The sequence below is a fragment of the Podarcis filfolensis genome (assembly GCF_964270895.1).
Source record: "Podarcis filfolensis genome assembly, chromosome: 1".
In the NCBI taxonomy this organism is placed as follows: Eukaryota; Metazoa; Chordata; class Lepidosauria; order Squamata; family Lacertidae; genus Podarcis; species Podarcis filfolensis.
The window spans coordinates 114077016-114095739 of NC_139604.1; the positions used below are offsets into that span (position 1 = coordinate 114077016).

General features: G+C 44.3%; 1 protein-coding gene across 2 annotated transcripts in view; it reads left to right on the plus strand.

Moving 5' to 3' along the window:
- The window catches only part of SLC24A4 (solute carrier family 24 member 4), a 113412-nt gene extending 96135 nt beyond the window's left edge, over positions 1-17277 (plus strand). For both annotated transcript variants that reach the window (XM_083614802.1, XM_083614803.1), the window contains exons 11-17: positions 1281-1450; positions 3099-3237; positions 11049-11215; positions 12934-13048; positions 14356-14468; positions 15717-15782; positions 16558-17277. In XM_083614802.1, coding sequence (XP_083470928.1) covers positions 1281-1450; positions 3099-3237; positions 11049-11215; positions 12934-13048; positions 14356-14468; positions 15717-15782; positions 16558-16710 — 923 coding nt within the window. In that variant the 3' untranslated portion in view covers positions 16711-17277. The remainder of the gene's footprint in view (positions 1-1280; positions 1451-3098; positions 3238-11048; positions 11216-12933; positions 13049-14355; positions 14469-15716; positions 15783-16557) is intronic.
- Positions 17278-18724: the final 1447 nt, after the last annotated feature.

Sequence of the window (18724 nt, forward strand, 5' to 3'; positions counted from 1 at the left end):
CAATAAAGAATGGTATTGCCCCTCCATTCTTTCCCTTTCCCCATTGTCCACATCCCCTTTTTCTCTGGGGTTAATATTTTACTTCATTGCAATGTGTTTTCTAACACCACATGTCTCCTGTCTGCTAAGCCTTGCTACACTTGCTATGTCCAGCTGGTTGCATTTGTTGTTAATACTTGCATGCATTTATTATGTGTTCCTTTTATTAATTCTCAGGGCTGCATGTCCCCCTGACCCCTCTGGTTTAGTAACAGAGTTAAGGATAGCTTAAAGCTCCCATTTATATATAAATTGTCGCAATTCCTTTGAAACAAGTCTTTGCTAAGCAGCACAGTAACCTGAAAAGCTACAGTGAAGACAAACGCACCTTCTAAAATCATAGTTGAGGCTGAAAGGATTAAATCATTTGGTTGCTAGGGCAATGAGCAGGCTACAAACTTGCTCATTCTTTTGAATAGTAATACTCATTTTTGAGGAGCCCTCTTCTCTGTCTCAGCAGTGATTGACATTTTAGTGTTATTATTGGGTTGGACCCACTATGTGTGTGCAGAACTACTCCCACACTACTCTCCATGTTGTCCTGCTGACAGAAATGGGGGAAGGGATTTTCAGATATTCCCCTGCTTTCCCCTTGCAGCCCCCTGTGTCCCCTAAAAATCTCTGCTCAAGTGTTGGGGAACAATCTAGGAACAGCATGGGAGTTGGCACTGAGAGCAATGGGCAGAAGGGGTAATTGGTGAATATTGCCTCCTATGAAAGGGCAAGTCTGAATCCAACCTGTTATAATGAGTTATTTATTATGATGGTGCATATTCCAGACAAGTTATGCACTTTTAAGGCCTTTTAATTCTGATGGCAGGGAGGTGAGCACATGCTAACTGTTTCTGTTAAGATCAATGAGATGGAACTTGGGATAGATTGCAGCCTTGATTATAAATTTACCACATGAAATTCAGTAGATGCTATACAATAAGCTTACGTTATAACAGACAAATTATTAAGCAGTTGATTAAATTAATCAAGGAGATTAGTGGGTCAAGGTGAAGTGCAAAGGGGAAACCTGCCTGTTTCCACACATACCCAATCTCTTTCTACACAACTGCAGCATAAAATGGCATTGTTGACGTACTACCTAATTTTGCTGATTTACGATTTTTAAGGCTCCAGGTGACATTACGCTTCAGCAGCCTATAAAAGCCATTAAGGGGCAAGTAAGGGCAGAGGCAGGCACAGAAAAGGAAACAAATTGTATAGCTAACCATTGGCATTGTGGTCAATAGTGAAGGGAACGCAACAGTATGGCCGAAACTCCGTTGTGATGGTCGATGAGATCATTTGTTCCAGTCCTCCAAAATATCGTTTCCCTGAAGCTGGCTTGCGAATAATGATTACAAACAAATTTGGGCCGAGAACCAGGCTACGGATGGCAAGCAGGATTATTATTAATGAGGTGAGTCTGCAAGGGCGGGAATAATTAAAGCGCTTACTCAATCATTTTTTATTTTTCGCAATTCATTTCATCACTGTTATGTATTGTTTATGCAGCAGTCAATGTATATGATGGTTTACAGAATAATTTATTTGGAAAGTACAGTACTTTGCCCAAAGGCATTCACAATCTACTAAAGTTTTACAGCGAGAAGGGAATTGGAAAGAGGAAGGATAGGGGCGAAAAAGGGAACAAGGGAACAAATGCATGTAATTTGTTGTGGTTCCATATTTCATTATCTGAAATACTCCTTCACACAAGCTGCAGTCCTGAAATACTTCTTCACACATGGATGTGGTAGCAGCCACCACCTTAGGTAGCTTTTTAAAAGGCATTAGATAAATCTGCAAGGGAAAGATCTATCAGTGAATATTAGCTGGAAAAGTGTACAGAACCTTTCTGCCCAGAGGCAGTATACTGGGGAGCAGCAATGGGAGACTGCTCTTGCCTTGACAGAAGCATTCAGCTGACCACAGTGCGGAAACAGGATGTTGGACTAGATCAGGGTTTCTCAAACTTGGATCTCCAGCTGTTTTCCATCATACCTGGTCCTGCTAGCAAGGGATGGTGGGAGTTGTAGTCCCAAAACGCAGCTGGAGACTCGAGTTTGGGAAACCCTGCACTAGATTAACCCTTTGTCATATCCAGCAGGCCTATTTGTATTTTTGTGTGGTTAAGAATGAAGATGTGTGACAGCTTAAGCAAGCAATGGCTTCATAGGTAATACTTAACTGGATTTGGGCTCTTGTTTCCAGTGATAATGTCTAGGCTCATTGTTTCTGACCATTGGCCACTTGCCAACAACATCTGGCGAGCCACTGGCTCCCTAGGCAAGATGAACAGGAGTGCATTTTAAAGTGCACTTCTAGTGATGGCAAAAATATGGACCAGATGAAGATAGGCAGCTCATCTGATTTCTTGTTAACCTAGATGCCCTTTCTGTAGCATACAGAAGATCCCATCTCACTGTATTTATTTAAAAAACAGTAGTTCACTTTTCCTCCAAAGGCAGGATACATGATTCTGTCCCCCTCTCACTCATATTTTATCCTCACAACAACCCTGTGAGGGTAGGTTAGGCTGAGATAGTATGGTTGCAAGGGAGTTTTGAACCTGTCTCCCCAGTTCTTGTCTGAGTCTTTACACCTTCACTGTAGGCGTATTAAATATTCTTCTCTCTCTATTTTATCAATGTGCTACCCCTCCAGTTATTGAGATATCTTTCTTTTCTGCATTTCCAATGTTCTATCGGAGCTCAAGGGAAGGAATAAATTTTATGGTTCTTGATATTATTTATGTTGATGCAAGAGGAAAACTTAAAATTATATAGAAATAACTTTGGCAGCAGCATTTCATATATATCAACAGGATTTTCAATCTGAAAGAAAGAAAGAAAGCCACACATGTGCTGAAAATATGCCAGAGTAAATCTTTGGATCCAACCATAGAGGGCCAGAAATGGCTAACTGATGAATTCTAAAACCAGAATTGCTCAAAGATGACATGGAGGGAGGGAGTGGCAAAATTATATAAACAAACAAAAACAAGTAAGATTAGGAAACACTCCAGAAATGGTGTATTCACTGGATTTGGTTCACATGTCTTCTAGCGCCAGCGACTAATTCATGCTGCCAATGGCAAGCTGATCCAGAATGGGAAGCATGAGAATATCGAAAATGGGGCCATCCATGTTGATAACCAAGAAGAGGAGCATGAACATACCAACCTGTCTCCTTTTTCACCACCAGGTAAATCTCAGTTGTATTACAGAATGAATGGGTGAGCAAGATCGCTTTGCCCCATGGAACCAGCAATGGCATTCAGCTTCCAAACTATCACCACCACCCTCCAGCCAGCCAGTTCCTCTCACTTCCAGCTCTAAGAACATGAAAAGCTGAACCAGACCATTGGTCCATCTAGCTCAGCATTGTCTACACTGACTAGCAGTGGCTCAGGCCAGGGTTTCACGCAAGGGTCTTTACCAGCGCGACCTGGAGATGCTGGGTATTAAGCAAGGGTCCTTCTGCATCAAAAGCATGTGCTCTGCCACTGAGACCCAGATCTTCTCCTTTTCCTCTGATCACCAGTTATGTCGTTTCCCCATTCTCCTACTCTGCTTTGTCTTACTGGTTGGCCCAGCAAAAAGGAGAATGGGTATATTCAAGTTGCCTACTTGGGTCATCTACCATTTGGAGACTCCAGGGAGTGGTGTTCATTCATGTGTGCTCACCCAGGGGCCAGGGATAGTATGCAAGGCAAACTTTTCATCTGTACACAAGTGAATCTTGTACACATGTTTGGAAATGTTTGGCTGCAATAAAAGTAGTCTCCAAGTTATGATCTCAGTGAGTGAATATTTGGTCTCCTTAAAGTGAACTCGTATTCCTTATCAGCTTTATATTTCCAGGAACGATATCTTAGATTTGTTGCCATTGCAAGTGGTCTTAGTATTTTGGGTTAGGAAATGTGCACAAAGGGAATATCTGAATCACAAACTGATTTAAGAAACAACTCCTCTTCCCAGGCAGCCCAGGAAAGGGCAGTTATGTGAAGATGGCAAAGAGAATTCTCATCTTTCTCAGCAAACTAAAAAAACACACCCCAGGATTCTTTATAGGAAACCAAGGCAGCTAAAGTGATATAGAATGCTTGTACATTTATGTGAAGATATGCCCCAGAGACTGGTTGTGGCATATGGATGAGTCTTACGTGGTGCATTCAGACTATTTCCTGCAAATCTATGCTTCCTTCTTCGAGAATTGCAGGCTTCAGTCCCCCCCACCTTTAAATGCTGAAGTTGCAATATTGCACCCACATGTCCCCTTCCTTGAAACCCCTTCAGATAAATTAGATACAATTTGCTGTAGATTAAGAGAGGTGGAGGGTCATCAAATGGTCATCAAAAGGGTCATCAAATGGTTCAGATCACGGAAGTAGCTACATTTTACATCTACTGTACTGTACTGGTTTCCGTGGACCAGAAACTACTTCATCAGACGCCACAGGGTTCTGCAGGGCTGCAACATACCCACCGGGAAATTATTTTAATGGAGCGCCCGCAGCAAATTGTGCCCATTGGGTCAAATATTTATGCCTTCCACTTCCTTACTTTAATCAGACCCAGTTCATCCAGCCCTAAGAATAAATGACTGCTGTGAATTGTTATGAAGACACAAAACTCCTTCTCACCTTAGGGTTAGAAGAAATTGCTGACAACAGCTTAAAACCAATCTGTGGTTTTTGGCTATTGGTTTAGCTATTTGCCAAATTGTGTTCTACTCTCTGTGTTTCATTGGAAAACTCGTATAGTCTTTGATCTATATTCAATATGTAGCTAGTGAATTACATTGCTCGTATCTTGTTAAGTCACTTTGAAACCTTTTCTTTTTTATATAAATTGACTGGCAAATGTAAATTATAGTCACAATTGTAATGCCTCTTCCCTCCTCTCCCCTTTTGGGATTTGTTTAGCTCCCTGAACATCATCATCATCATTATTTTACCAGTTGCTGGTAACCAAAGGATGGGAGAGTTCTCTTGTTCTCTTGTGCTCAAATCCTGCTTGCTGGTTTCCCACAGGAATCTGATCGGCCACTGTGAGAACAGTATGCAGGGTTAGATGAGCCATTGGTCTCATCCAGCAGACTCATATATATATATATATATAGAAATGCAACCCACATTTAATAATAATAATAATAATAAAAGAGGGAGAAAGGAATGGACAAACAGAACTTCTTACATCCTGTAAGGCATAGTGGTTTGAATTAAGAATAGAACTGCTGGTTTAGCTACTAGCTTAATTTTAATTTGTTTATTCAGCTTCTTCTTTTTAAAGAACATCCTTTACAATAGTTGATGTACAGCTGACCGCACTGACCAGCAGCTCTTATGCTTCAGACTACAAAGGAGTAATGGATCAGTTAAGAATTCAAGGGTTTACATAAGAGCCCTGAAGACCTGTGGCATAAAATCACGAGGTTTTTTTTAGTATCTGTTCTTCTGCTGAATTTTGTTGATATTCTAGGACTTCTGCATGCACAATGAGAATTCCTTTCCCTCTCCTCTCCCCATGGGCCCCCCCGCCACCCCCCAAATCTGTTCTCTGGTTTCTACCAACCTTCTAGAAAATTTTTTGGGGTAGGCTAGGGACACATGGAGAGAGGAAAGGTAGAGGAGCTCCTGTTGTACAGGCAGTAGTCCTTGTGTTAACAAGATGACTTTGCAGGATACACCCCTGTATGTCTACACCCCCCCCCCCGCCTTTGGTCTGTAACATCTCAAGGCCAAACTAGACCGTCGAATTTCTGTAATGAGTTTTTTTAAATGAATAGTCAGTGGAAGGCCAGGGGGAGAAGACAGATGAGAACATCGTCATAGAGGGAGGTTTTACCCTTTCTTCACATCAAGCTCATGATCCACAACAACTGTTCACAAAGGGAGGAAAGGGACGTCACGCGCATGCGCGAAAGCGGCGAATCGCGACCCACGCATGCGGGTTGTGTTCGCTTCTGGATGCGAATGGGGCTCCGGAATAGATCCTGTTCACATCCAGAGGTACCACTGTATTTATTGATAAGTTTAAGCAATGTGGGGATTGCCTTTTAAATTGTCCTAAGTGAAGGTTCTAGGGTAAGCAGTTTTCCTTTCCTAGTCTGTGCTACTCATTGTGATCCCAAGAGCAATTTGAAAGGTGCCTTGAACATCACTGGTAATCAGTGACAGAACTATTCCTGCTAGGCAATGTGGTGAAATTGACAGAGCATTAGACTAGGAGTGGAGAGACTTGGATTCAAATCTCTGTTTGGGGCCTAACTCAAGCATCATGTTGGTGAAAAAGAGGACAGGGCTATTGTTGATATCAAGCCTTGTCATTCAGAGGCATTTGGCACTCTCCAGGTGCCCGGCTTGATTCCTTGTTGGCCTCCCCCGTCAGCGACTCCCGGCAAGACAAGGCGAGGTCTTTATCGGCCGATCCTTCTTCAAACGTGAGAAGAACACAGCCACTCCTCCTCCCTCACTCCCTGCCATCCCCAGGGAGGGGAAAGAGACAGACAGAAATGTATTTACATGCCTTTATTTCTGTCTTTCCTCAGTGCAGAGAACAACATGTCTGCACCCTCTTTACAGCCACAGCAGAGAGAGAATAAACTCCACCCATGTACTTCCAGTACAGGGTCATGTGACACTCTGAGCTAACATCCGGTGCTCAGAGCACATAATAGACTGTTCCTTGTTCCCACGGTACAGTCCCAAAACATCAACATCCTGTTTGGCTTTCCAGCCATCTGGAGCACTCAGCAGCATTGCTCCTTTTTCGTAACAACCTCCCCCAAAAGAATCAATGCATGTTGCGGCAAGCAAAGCGTGATCCAGAGAAGAAAACAAACAGTTGTTATACACATAACACTCCCCTGTTGTTTCAGTTCCACCCTTGGAACTACCCGCCACTGGTTTCCCCAGTGTACCTCTCTGGTTGTCTGGCTTCCAAGGAACGAGTGCATCTGCATTACCTTGGCTAGCAACTATCTGTTGTGTCTTTGTCTCTGACTTAGACACAGCTCCAACCTGTCCTCGGTTGTGTACAACAGCAACACATGCAACAGCTAAATTAGCATACTCTTCTGAGTACCTTTTGGGTGGTTCACCCTTTGTGACTCTCTCAGACCTGCGTATGAGGTGCTGATCCTCTCTGCTCACTGGTTCTGTCTCAGGACTCTTAGGAGAACCAGTTCCAACAGTAAACAGTGGTTCAACCTTCACCTGTGAAGGTCTATCCATTGTGTGAGACTTCCTCTCAATGACTGTGACAACTGAGCTCTCCGAGCTATCAGTGTCATCACTCTCAGTACCACTGTACTCTGTGAAATCATCATCATCATCTGAATCGTCCTCTGTGGGAAATGTGTGTACTATCACTCTCTCCTGTTCAGGAGCACTCTCTAGAAATTTTGTGAGAATCACCTGACCAGATTCAGACAAAATTACTCTGTAGAGACCCTTTTCATACCCCACAAAAATGCCTCTGGCATTCTTTACTCCACCTGGAGCTTCTGTCCTCACATGAGACCCAAAAACCTTGAAATGGGCAACAGAAGGTTTTCTATGGAACAGTTTCTCAAAAGGAGAACTTCCCAACTCTTTTGAAACCTTTCTCACCCATGCATAACTAAACGACATGAGTGACTCCGCCCAGTACTCATGTGGCAGATGTGAACTAAGCAATTGCGCATTCATTCCCTTTTGCAATTCTTTGTTCACTTTTACACAAACACCCCTGTTCCACGCTTCCGCTGAAACAGCAATCTTGTGTCTGATCCCCTTCTTCTGCAGGAACCTCTGGAAATCCTGTAAAAGAAAAATCTGCTTCTCATCTGTCAAAAGACAATCAATGTTAGCATCATGCATGTCTTTAACCTTGTCACAAAACTCTTGAAACCTTTCCAAGGCTTCCTGTGGTTTCTTCAACACATAAACCCAGACAAAGTTAGAGAAATGATCCACACACACAAGATAAAATCTTGCTTTGCCTCTAGATGGTTCTAGAGGACCAATCACATCAGCATACACCCGCTGAAACGCTCTGTCGACCCTGGCCACCTTCTTGGCACTCGTTTTGGTCACACCTGCAAGAGAAATCAAGTTAGACTCAGAATTACATTCCATGTAATCACTTTGGTCAAAGTCCAACAAATACAGTCCACCTTTCTGTCTGGCAGAAAGATATAACTCTCCATCTTTGAAGATCTTGCAGCTCTTATCATCATAGGACAGTTTCAGTCCTTTCTTTGCAATCTGCGAAACACTCAGCAGATTGAACTTCAATTCAGGAACCAAGTAAACATTGTTTATTGTCAAGTTCAGACTCTTAAGATAGACAGTCCCTTTTCCGGTCGCTTCCAGCTCCTGACCGTTGGCCTGTGTCACAGCGAAGCTTTGCTTCTTAAACGATGAAAAGAGTCCTCTGTGTGGGGACATATGAACCGTCGCTGCAGTGTCGATAATAAACGCGTTCCCAACATCTGGCGTGGTTCCTTTCGCCATCAAAGCCCTTGCAGGTTCCACCATAGGCTTGGTATGACCTTTGCCTGAAGCCTCAGGCTTTGCTGAGCGGCCCTTCGCTCCTTTCGGCTGGCGTGGCTTCTTGCAGCTCCGCTGAAGATGCCCAGCCTGTCCGCAATTATAACATCGAACAGCGTTCAAAGCTACAGCATCCTCTCCAGTAGCAACATCAGTGGGGGAATTAGAACTCCGTTCTTCCCTCCCCCTGTCCTTGGCATCCATTTTGAATCCAAGTCTCAGCTCTTTCACTCGAGCTAGTTAAAATCCAAAAGCTCCGTTTTGAGCTGTCTTTCTGCCTCTTTCTCAGGCAGGCAATCTCCAAGCTATCTCAAAGTCAAAACAAACTTTCGCTTTCCCGGCTCTGACTGAGCCAGCCCCAGGTGCCAGTAGTTTTCCACTGGCCTGACTGTCGTTGCTTAGCAACTGTGCATACCTCTCATCCTTATCTCGCCGCAAGAATTTCTGGTATGCAAGCCTTTCTTTCAGAGCTGTTTTTCCAAACGCAGCTCTCGTGAACCAGAGAATAAATCAATCTGCATTCACACTTTTAGCCCGATATTCAGCATACCTTTTTGGGGCTCCGTCGCTTGGAAAACACCCCCTCTTGGTGTCCAGCCGTTCAGCTTCTGGCTGCAATTGCAGACGTTATCTTCTTTCCTTGGTGCAGAGGATGGCACACGATCCATCAACCTCTCACCTCTCATGCTGATTCCCATGGATCAGATAACCAGCAGCCTCTGCTACCATATGTTGATATCAAGCCTTGTCATTCAGAGGCATTTGGCACTCTCCAGGTGCCCGGCTTGATTCCTTGTTGGCCTCCCCCGTCAGCGACTCCCGGCAAGACAAGGCGAGGTCTTTATCGGCCGATCCTTCTTCAAACGTGAGAAGAACACAGCCACTCCTCCTCCCTCACTCCCTGCCATCCCCAGGGAGGGGAAAGAGACAGACAGAAATGTATTTACATGCCTTTATTTCTGTCTTTCCTCAGTGCAGAGAACAACATGTCTGCACCCTCTTTACAGCCACAGCAGAGAGAGAATAAACTCCACCCATGTACTTCCAGTACAGGGTCATGTGACACTCTGAGCTAACATCCGGTGCTCAGAGCACATAATAGACTGTTCCTTGTTCCCACGGTACAGTCCCAAAACATCAACATCCTGTTTGGCTTTCCAGCCATCTGGAGCACTCAGCAGCATTGCTCCTTTTTCGTAACAGCTATACCTGCTGGAATCTCCTTGTTTACAAAACTGTTGAAGCTGCAGGAGCCTTGTTGTATCTGGCCACTCTAGCAGCATGACTGTGTCTTAGTTTGCTTTCACACTAGCATTTTCCCTGGTATTGACAACACTAGTAAATGGCATGGTGGAGCAGAGGCACTTTGCCTGATCTCGTGGCAGGTGACTCATTGTTTCTTACCAGGAGGGTGAGGGTGGAGGCAGTGGAGAGGGCACTGCAGTGCAAACACAGTGGCCAGGAGCATTGCATTGACTCCGCTGGTACATTTGCACCGTGCTGCCACCTCATGCCTCCCTCTACAACAAAACTGCAGCAGTGCAGCTGACTGGAGGTCATGTCTCTCCATCCCACCATGCTATTGATGGCCGATTTTTCTCCACTAACTTTTACGGTGCATTCAAGCATTGTCAGCCCAGTGCATTATAGTATTTTCTGCTAAGATGTTTTGTCAGTTCTGAGTTCAGATGAATTAAAAAACAACAACAACCCACAACTGCAGCACCAACTATCTAGTGCAACAGACAAACTGCTTCGTGGGTATGATCTGTTTCGTGGCTTCTTGTGGGTCGAGGCTGAGGGGTTTTCCATTGTCCAGGGCTTCCACTGACAGAACCCATTAACTGAATCCTGTCCAATAAGTTAACTGTTTTCTGTAATGTAAAGGTAAAGGCCCTGACCATTAGGTCCAGTCGTGACCAACTCTGGGTTTGCGGCGCTCATCTCGCTTATTGGCCAAGGGAGCCGGCTTACAGTTTCTGGGTCATGTGGCCAGCATGACTAAGCTGCTTCTGGCGAACCAGAGCAGCGCATGGAAACGCCGTTTACCTTCCCGCCAGAGTGGTACCTATTTATCTACTTGCACTTTGACGTGCTTTCGAACTGCTAGGTTGGCAGGAGCAGGGACCAAGCAATGGGAGCTCACCCCGTCGCAGGGATTTGAACCGCCAACCTTCTGATCGGCAAGTCCTAGGCTCTGGTTTAGACCACAGTGCCACCTGCGTCTGTACATGCATACTAAAGGCCAAAGTAGACATGAGGAAAGAATGTAGTTGATAACGCTAATGTGGAGGGTGGAGCAGGGATCGGGGCCATGTTTTTGTTGGCATCTTGTTTTATTCTGTGCGGTTGCTGTAGTACCATATGGGCACTAATAAATTGCATGTTGGTATATTTTAAAAAAAGTTATCAACATGCTCATGTTTTATGTTTAAGTACCGATATTCAAGTTGCTCCTTTTCCCTTTCTCATTTTTCAGAAGGAAAGATGGACAAAGTCAAGTGGATTCTGACCTGGCCGCTGATAATCCTCCTCTTTTTCACCATCCCAAACTGCAGCAAACCACGATGGGAGAATTTTTTCATGCTGACGTTTCTCTTATCCACCCTGTGGATTGCTGTGTTTTCCTACTTTATGGTGTGGCTGGTGAGTGCAAAGACACTTTTTAACATGAAGATTCATTTTGAAATACAGTTCAGAATACAGGTTCCAGTAAGGAATAACTCCACATACCAACACAGGAGGTAGGGAATAGATGACGTGATAGAGGCACCATTGGCCAAGATAAGCACTCATCCCATTATCATCTCTGCTCACACAAACAGGGACATTTCTTTGTTGGTTTCATTAACCTGCAAAACAAATTTGGCCAGCGACAACTATGGGGCAAAAGTGTGTGTGTAATTGTAGGTATCTACATATTTACTGTATAGTTTTGTAGCCTTAATTATATTTCATGGTCATTTGTTTTTTAAAAAACATAAGCAACTGAACTTCCATCTTACCACCACCATTTAATTATTTTAAAACAAGTTTATGCATCACATTTTTATTTTGCCTTTCCTCCAAGGAATGTACGTACCTGTATATTGTTCTCACTTGCTAATTTTACCTTCACAATAAGCCTGTGAGACACGTTGGACTGAGCTATGGTGGCTGGTCTGAGATCATCCAGGCAGCTTCAGGGTTGAGTTGGGGATTTGAGCCTCAGTTTTCCTAGTTCTAGTCTTCTATAGTAGCTCAGACACAGGGGCCATATGAGGTCCTCTCAAGTCTCTACCCCACTCCTGGGACTCTCATCAGGCCAAGCCCCCTCTCCCCAGACCACAACACCTTACTCATCCTGCTCTGTGCCCTCCTCAAAAGGACTTTTGCCCAGTGGAATGTGTCCTCAAACCAGCTTCTTGCTTGTTTGGATAGAGACAGGTGTCTGTGTGTGTCTGTGAGTAAGCCTATGATTGGCTGGAAATTCCCCTAATGGGCAGAGGTAAGAGACACACCCATTGTTCTGCCCACTTTTTACCTGCCCGTCTGCTGCAACCACCACACCATGTTGGGGGTCCCATCTGCACTATACAGCTAAAGCACTGTTATGCTTCTTTAACAGTCATGGCTTTCCCCCAAAGCACCCTGGGAGCTGTAGTTTGGGTGTTGAGAGATGTTAGGAGACCCCTATTCCTCTCACAGAGCTACAATTCTCAGAGTTCCATGGGGAAGACAGATTGTTTGTTGAACCCCATCTGGCAACTGTGGCTCTGTGAACAGGTTTCTCCTAACAACTCTCAGCACCCTTAACAAACTACACAGTTCCCAATATGCTTTGGGGGAAGCCATGACTGTTCACAGTGGTATAATAGTACTTTAAATGTATGGTGGCCTGGCTTTCTATGGTTTTCCTGCTGTGTTAGATCAGCAGCGAAGAGTCGTGCCCGTTGGAGGAGAAATATATAGGCATTTAGGATAGAACCCAAGGGCTGCATAGCTGAACCATCCCAGGCAGCTTATGTACAGACTGCCACTTCACATGCTTTTTGATGCCTCACACAGGCGCTGGGAATGTCTCCTGCACAATTTCTATTAAATGAATGGGGGGTACACAAAGGAACACACCACACAGCTCTCCTCTTGTGGATGATCCCTGTTATCTGCAAGCACCTTTTTGTTGTTGTTGTTCTAGGTGGTTAGGCAGATTATTGCTGCAATTTAGTTCCATTTCTGAAATTCTCATGTTTGTGTGTTTGATTCACTTTAACTCCCACACACTCAAGGAGTTAAAGTATCCTGTGAGTCACAATTCTTTTGTGAACGCCAAAAAAGAGGCTTCTCTATTGTTTTCAACTCCTGTGTTTTCCTTTGTCGCGTAGGTTACGGTGATTGGTTACACTCTGGGGATCCCTGATGTTATCATGGGCATTACCTTCCTAGCTGCAGGAACCAGTGTGCCAGACTGTATGGCCAGTTTAATAGTAGCAAGACAAGGTATGGTCTGCATCGGTTTCAGGGAAATGGGGCGTGTGTTCTCGACAAATTCAAGCAATTCTCTTGCGTGTGATATACATAAATGGGTTTGACCCTGTTTGAAAAGCAATGTGCGGCTAAAATAGGGTTGCAATGGTTAATCACTTAGATTAATCAAATAAATACTTTTCATTAACTAAATAGGTGCTGTTGATTAATTGGGTAGCAGGTATATGCATAGATGCAAGGAAAAGGACAGAATACCTCATTTAAGATGTTGCTGGACACCTGCAGTTTTGTAGAAGTTAAAAATTACTGGTTCTGGTATGCGTATGCAATTTTTAAACCAGTTTTTATAAGGTGCCCCACCTTTCATATAAGATCTCTGCTGCTATGCACATATTAGATCATCTAGAAAGAAAGGGGGGAATCCATGTCATACTAAAACAAATGTTCGGTCAGTGCAACATTTCTGCTTGCTTACCAGAATAACCTCCCCTCTCCTCCCCTTGTGTGCTGTTCTTGGGGGGGGGTTCTCCCAGAGGTTAACTCTCCAGATGTTGTTGGGCTGCATCTCCCATCATCCCTATTAACCAATGATGCATGGGGTTGCTGGGAGCTGGAGCTCAACAACATCTGGAGGGCCACAGGTTTCCCATTTCTGATTGGGTTTTGTACTGGTCAAGGGAAGCAATCAGTGGAGAGCCCTAGAATCCATGCTGAAGTTTTTACTCCAACCTCAAAGTTCATGTGGCATATCTTAAATCAACTTTTTTGACCTTTAACTGGGTCTCTTCTGGCAATTATGAAACAAATTTGAATCATCAGTCAAGAAAATAATTACAGCTGAAATAAAAAGTACTAGCTATTAGGATTAAGTGAATGTCACTGTATTAAGCTACATGACTAAGGTGCCAAGGGTGTCACATTATTCTCCAAGATTTAGTCTTTGCATACCTTAGGACTACAAATATACTATGGTTTTGAACCAGTCCAGATGGCATGGGACTCATTCCCACACTATGAGCCATGAAGACTCTTGTTTTCTAAACCTGGGGAGAATTCTCAGCGAGATCCCTGGCCAGCACACAAACCTATAGCCCCCAAGGCCATGACAGCTAAGACCATCTAACCCTTGGTTGATAACGAGAGTTACTGTATCTGTCTGACGTGTACCAGGAGAAAACCATAAAAATAATACACACAAGAATGGTGATAAGCTTATTGTCTAAACATGACTTGTCCTCTCTACTTCTTGCTTGGTTGTAAAGACAGTCGCTGCATGAATCAATGTGCTTGTTTTAATTGTGAAATTATTCCCTATTCAGGCTTAGGTGACATGGCAGTTTCCAATACAATTGGCAGCAATGTGTTTGACATTCTGGTGGGCCTCGGAGTGCCATGGGGCTTGCAGACGATGGCGGTTAATTACGGCTCATTTGTACGTATACAAACTTAGACATTCCTCATTAAATTTCTTGTTTCAGAAGCAGATACATTTGAAAGACCATTATCTGGGTACTGCTTAGCTGAAATTCCTAGGTGTTCAAATTCACTGTGTGTTCAGTCCTCCAAAAATTTCACACACACACACACACACACACGATAGAGAAAACGCTGTACATAGATTCCATAATTTGATTTCTCCAGCCCAGATCTTCTTGACCAAGTACTTTGATCCCCTGCTATGACACCACTATAGTTTGGGGAGTTGGGCCTTGCAAGGCAGGGGTGGAGAACCATTGGCCCTCCAGTTGTTGTTGCACTACAACTCACATCACCCTGACAGTTGGCCACGAAGGGCCTTGATTCAGTAGCCCTGCTGACAGGTGAAAACAATGGCCACTTTTTCTCCCTTCACATGGGCCAGTTGCCCAACTGGAAGTAGTGCCATGACTGTTACAAACTCCGCAGTTACAATATATGTCCAATGCCACATATAAAGCAGCAAGGCACCCCAGAAGCCTCCCCAATAATACAGAGGCATCTGCAGTGTCCTTCTGTTTTTCATGGGTACCCAACAATAGGCCGTGGAACGCCCAGTGGGCTGTGCCTGGCCTAAGGCACTGTGTAGCTCAATATAATGGGTGGTTGTAGATGTTGAAGCTTCCCCAACTGCTACTAATTTCTCATTTGTTAGTCTTCAGCTCCTGGTTTGATAGGATTGCTCCCTCTGCTGTTGCCAAAGATATAGCCTTAGCCTCGCCTCACTTTGCCCAGTCAAAAGCACAGAGAGATCAGTGGTGGACTTTGAAATTTCAGCAGTGCCCTGTGCCATGCTAAATTTTGGCACCCCTCCCTTGCCTCTCACGCTCCATTCTACATCATTGTTGTGGCATTCCCTGCAGCACTGGCGCCAAGTGTGGCAGAGGCAGTCCTGCTACCCTAAAACCACCTCTGCATTACACCCCAGGTTCCTGTTGGAAGCTAATTTTTGTTGTGGAAAAAAATGTCTGATCACTGCTTCTCTCTGGTTCTTTAATCAGATCCTTTTCCGCTGATGTCCATAGCACAGTCCCCACTGACTTCAAATGAGCAGAAAATTTCCTTTGTTTATACAGAACTAAACCTCGTTCATTATTTCTGCATGCACCATGTTATGTAGAAAACAGCAATTTGCTAGTTAGTGCGTCCTTGAGGTACAGTGGCATAGTTTTCAGCTGCATTTTTCTCCTTCTGATTTTCATAGGTCAAGATAAACAGCAAAGGTCTAGTCTATTCTGTTGTCCTTCTCCTGGGATCTGTAGCTCTTACTGTAAGTGTGTGTTGTATTAGTCATTCTCTGCATCCAGTCAGTTTCATGTGGTACAGCTATATCATTTGAATGTGATGCCAGAAGCCAGGTTCTCCAGAGAACTTCACAATTCGTGTATTTTTAGATGCCAAAGCTTCATTGAAATCCATGAAATCTCAAGAGGTATATTTCCTTTATATTTTAGGTAACACTAAAGGCAGCTGCGAATCTCTCCTGACTAGAGCAACATGCTGTCATGTTTCAAGGCTGTCATTCAGTTAAATAAATCCTAATTGATTGATCACATGAATTGTAGTTAGTCAATTAAATTTCCAGACATGCTTTAATTTAAGATAAATAATGGTTCTGAAGTGATGATGATGATATACTTCCTTTGGGTTTTATCCAACATTGGGGCTTCATGCAGAATATGTATCATGGGCTGGGTATGAACCAAGGTCCATACCACAACAGGTGACCCCCCCAAGCCCTATTTCTCTGCATATCCTCCTCCTCTGCCGCCACTTTTGTACCCTTTTATGCAAGTGAGCATTGGACAAGATGCTCCCCTTCTGCTCCCACCTGCTGTTTGTGTACTGCAAAGCTTCACTCAGAAACCCCTGACAGTCTCTCATCTGCTACTGGTGTGTGGGGGGTAAAAATCCTCATAACATCAGAATGCATGGATGCCAGTTTCCTTGTGCAGTGATTGAAATACAAATTTAGAAAGGTCCTTTGAGACTGAAGCGTTTGTTTCCTCCACTACTTGTTTAACTCATGCATCATATTCTTGCAGGTTGGCGGGATCCATATAAACAAATGGAAACTTGACAAGAAACTGGGCATCTACGTGCTCGTCCTTTACGCCGTTTTCTTGTGCTTCTCGATACTGATAGAGTTTAACGTCTTCACTTTTGTCAACTTTCCAATGTGCCGAGAAGATGACTGAAAGAAACCGCCGTCGGATGTCATCTATGTCGTTGTGCTATAAATGACAGGAGACATTTTACATTTCTACCTGCTTCTTATCCAAAATCTCAGTGTCTTTCCTGCTTCATCACCTTACAGGCACTTTTCCTCTACTTGGAAGGAAAGCAGATGCTTCTTTGAATAACAAGCTCAAGGCAACCAAAGCATTTCCCTCTTGCTCCTCTTTGGTGTGGATCTCAAGCAAAACTTGCAAAAGCCCAGTGGTATCCTGTTTCAGGCTCATTTAGGCAGTCAACCATCCATCAACATTCATATGAAGCTTGTTGCGGACAGGGGGTGGGGGACATACCTTCCTTTGGCTTTCCAACTAAGAGGAAAGAGAAAGGGTTGAGATTTTATCTTGGGTCCTAGCAAGCATCTTGGCCATGGCCTCTAATGGACTTACTATGGCATGCACTACTAAGGACCTCCTATTTGCACCCCCCTTTCAAGTGCTCTGTTTATAGAGAACTTTCACTGACGCTGAGGAGTCATTGGTGGTGTTCAGTAGTACTTTGTCACCCTGTTTTTACTTTTTTATTTTATTTTTTAAAAAGAAAGGTGTGAAAGATACAGCAACAGTAAGAGAACGAAAAGGATAATACAGCACTACTGATGATGTACTCTGAAAATCTTGGTACCTAAAATGGGGCTGTCCATACTTGAAAATAGCAACAACACATTGTCCTGCAATCAGTGAGGAACAATTGCAAATATCAAGCTTGACTATACATGGAATATTAAGCTTACAAGTCAAAATGTTGTGCCAGCACCAGTAAGCGTAACCCCTAATTTTAGAGGAAAACTGAAAACTTAAATCCTGGGTGCTCAGTCACTAATTGTGAAGGTAATCATCTGACGAAGAAGAAGAAAAAAGTCTGTCTAATCCAAATGCCTTCCAGGTCTTCATAGGTGCACTGTGGATTTGGAGGTCTGTAACATATTCGTAATAGATGTAGCTGCTCTAAAAGTTGTTGCACAACCCCTGGTTTGTTGTTGTTCTGCTCTTGAGGCTCGTCTCCACCATCCTGAAGGTGGATTGAAATTTCAGCTGCGTCTCTTTAAGTGCCCAGTGGAGATGGCCATGCAATCGCTTTGCCACATGCTCAAGCCTTTCTTTTCCAAACAGGCTTGTGTTTTAGCAAAAGGTTTTTGGGGGGAAACTGGGCAGTAGGATCACGGTAAAAGAGCTGTTACCCTGCTTTGAAAAACTGGGACCTGAGCACACAGTGAAATAATTGTGGTGCACTGCATGGTGTGCACAGGTAGACATTATTATTCATGCCCTGCACATTTGAACCCACTTTTGGGCACAGCCTGCGCTTGCTTTGTTAGCACTGTGATCGTTATCGGCTAAGAATGCGGAGACTAATTGATGCCCCGTATCTGCTGAGTTTGGCAAGCAGCACCACAGTCCCAGTCCAGTGAAAAAACTTAGAAACATTGGGGGGGGGTGATATCAATTGAGAACCCTTAAATCCAAGCACATGGGCAGTTTCAAGGAGGAAATCAAGGGTCCCAGCTATTTACCTGCTTGATTGCTTTGCTGCCATCCACTGCTCAGCACTTTGCAGACTAAATTCTCTCTCACCAAGGCTGCATCTGCACCATACCTTTTAAACACTCTTATGCCACTTTTAACAGCATGACTTTCCCCCTCTCAATTTTTTTTGGGGGGGGAACTGTAGCTTGTTCAGAGTCTTGAGAGTTGTGATGAGGCCCCTATTCTTCACAAAGGGTTACAATTCCCACAGTTCCCTGGGCAGTGAGATGCAGTGGCGGAGGAAGGGGGTGCGTGGGGGTGGGCCACCGTGGGTATCACCACTGGGGGTGTGTGTGACAAAATGCCATGCGGCACTCACTGAGGGGCCTGCAGTGCACCCGAGCCATGCGTCGCTCCTGGGAGAGACTTGGTGGCTTGGGCGCGTGCAGGCTCCGCTCTGCCCAAACGGTCCACCCGCTGCCTCCCCCCAGCTGTAGGGCGGCTGAGTGGG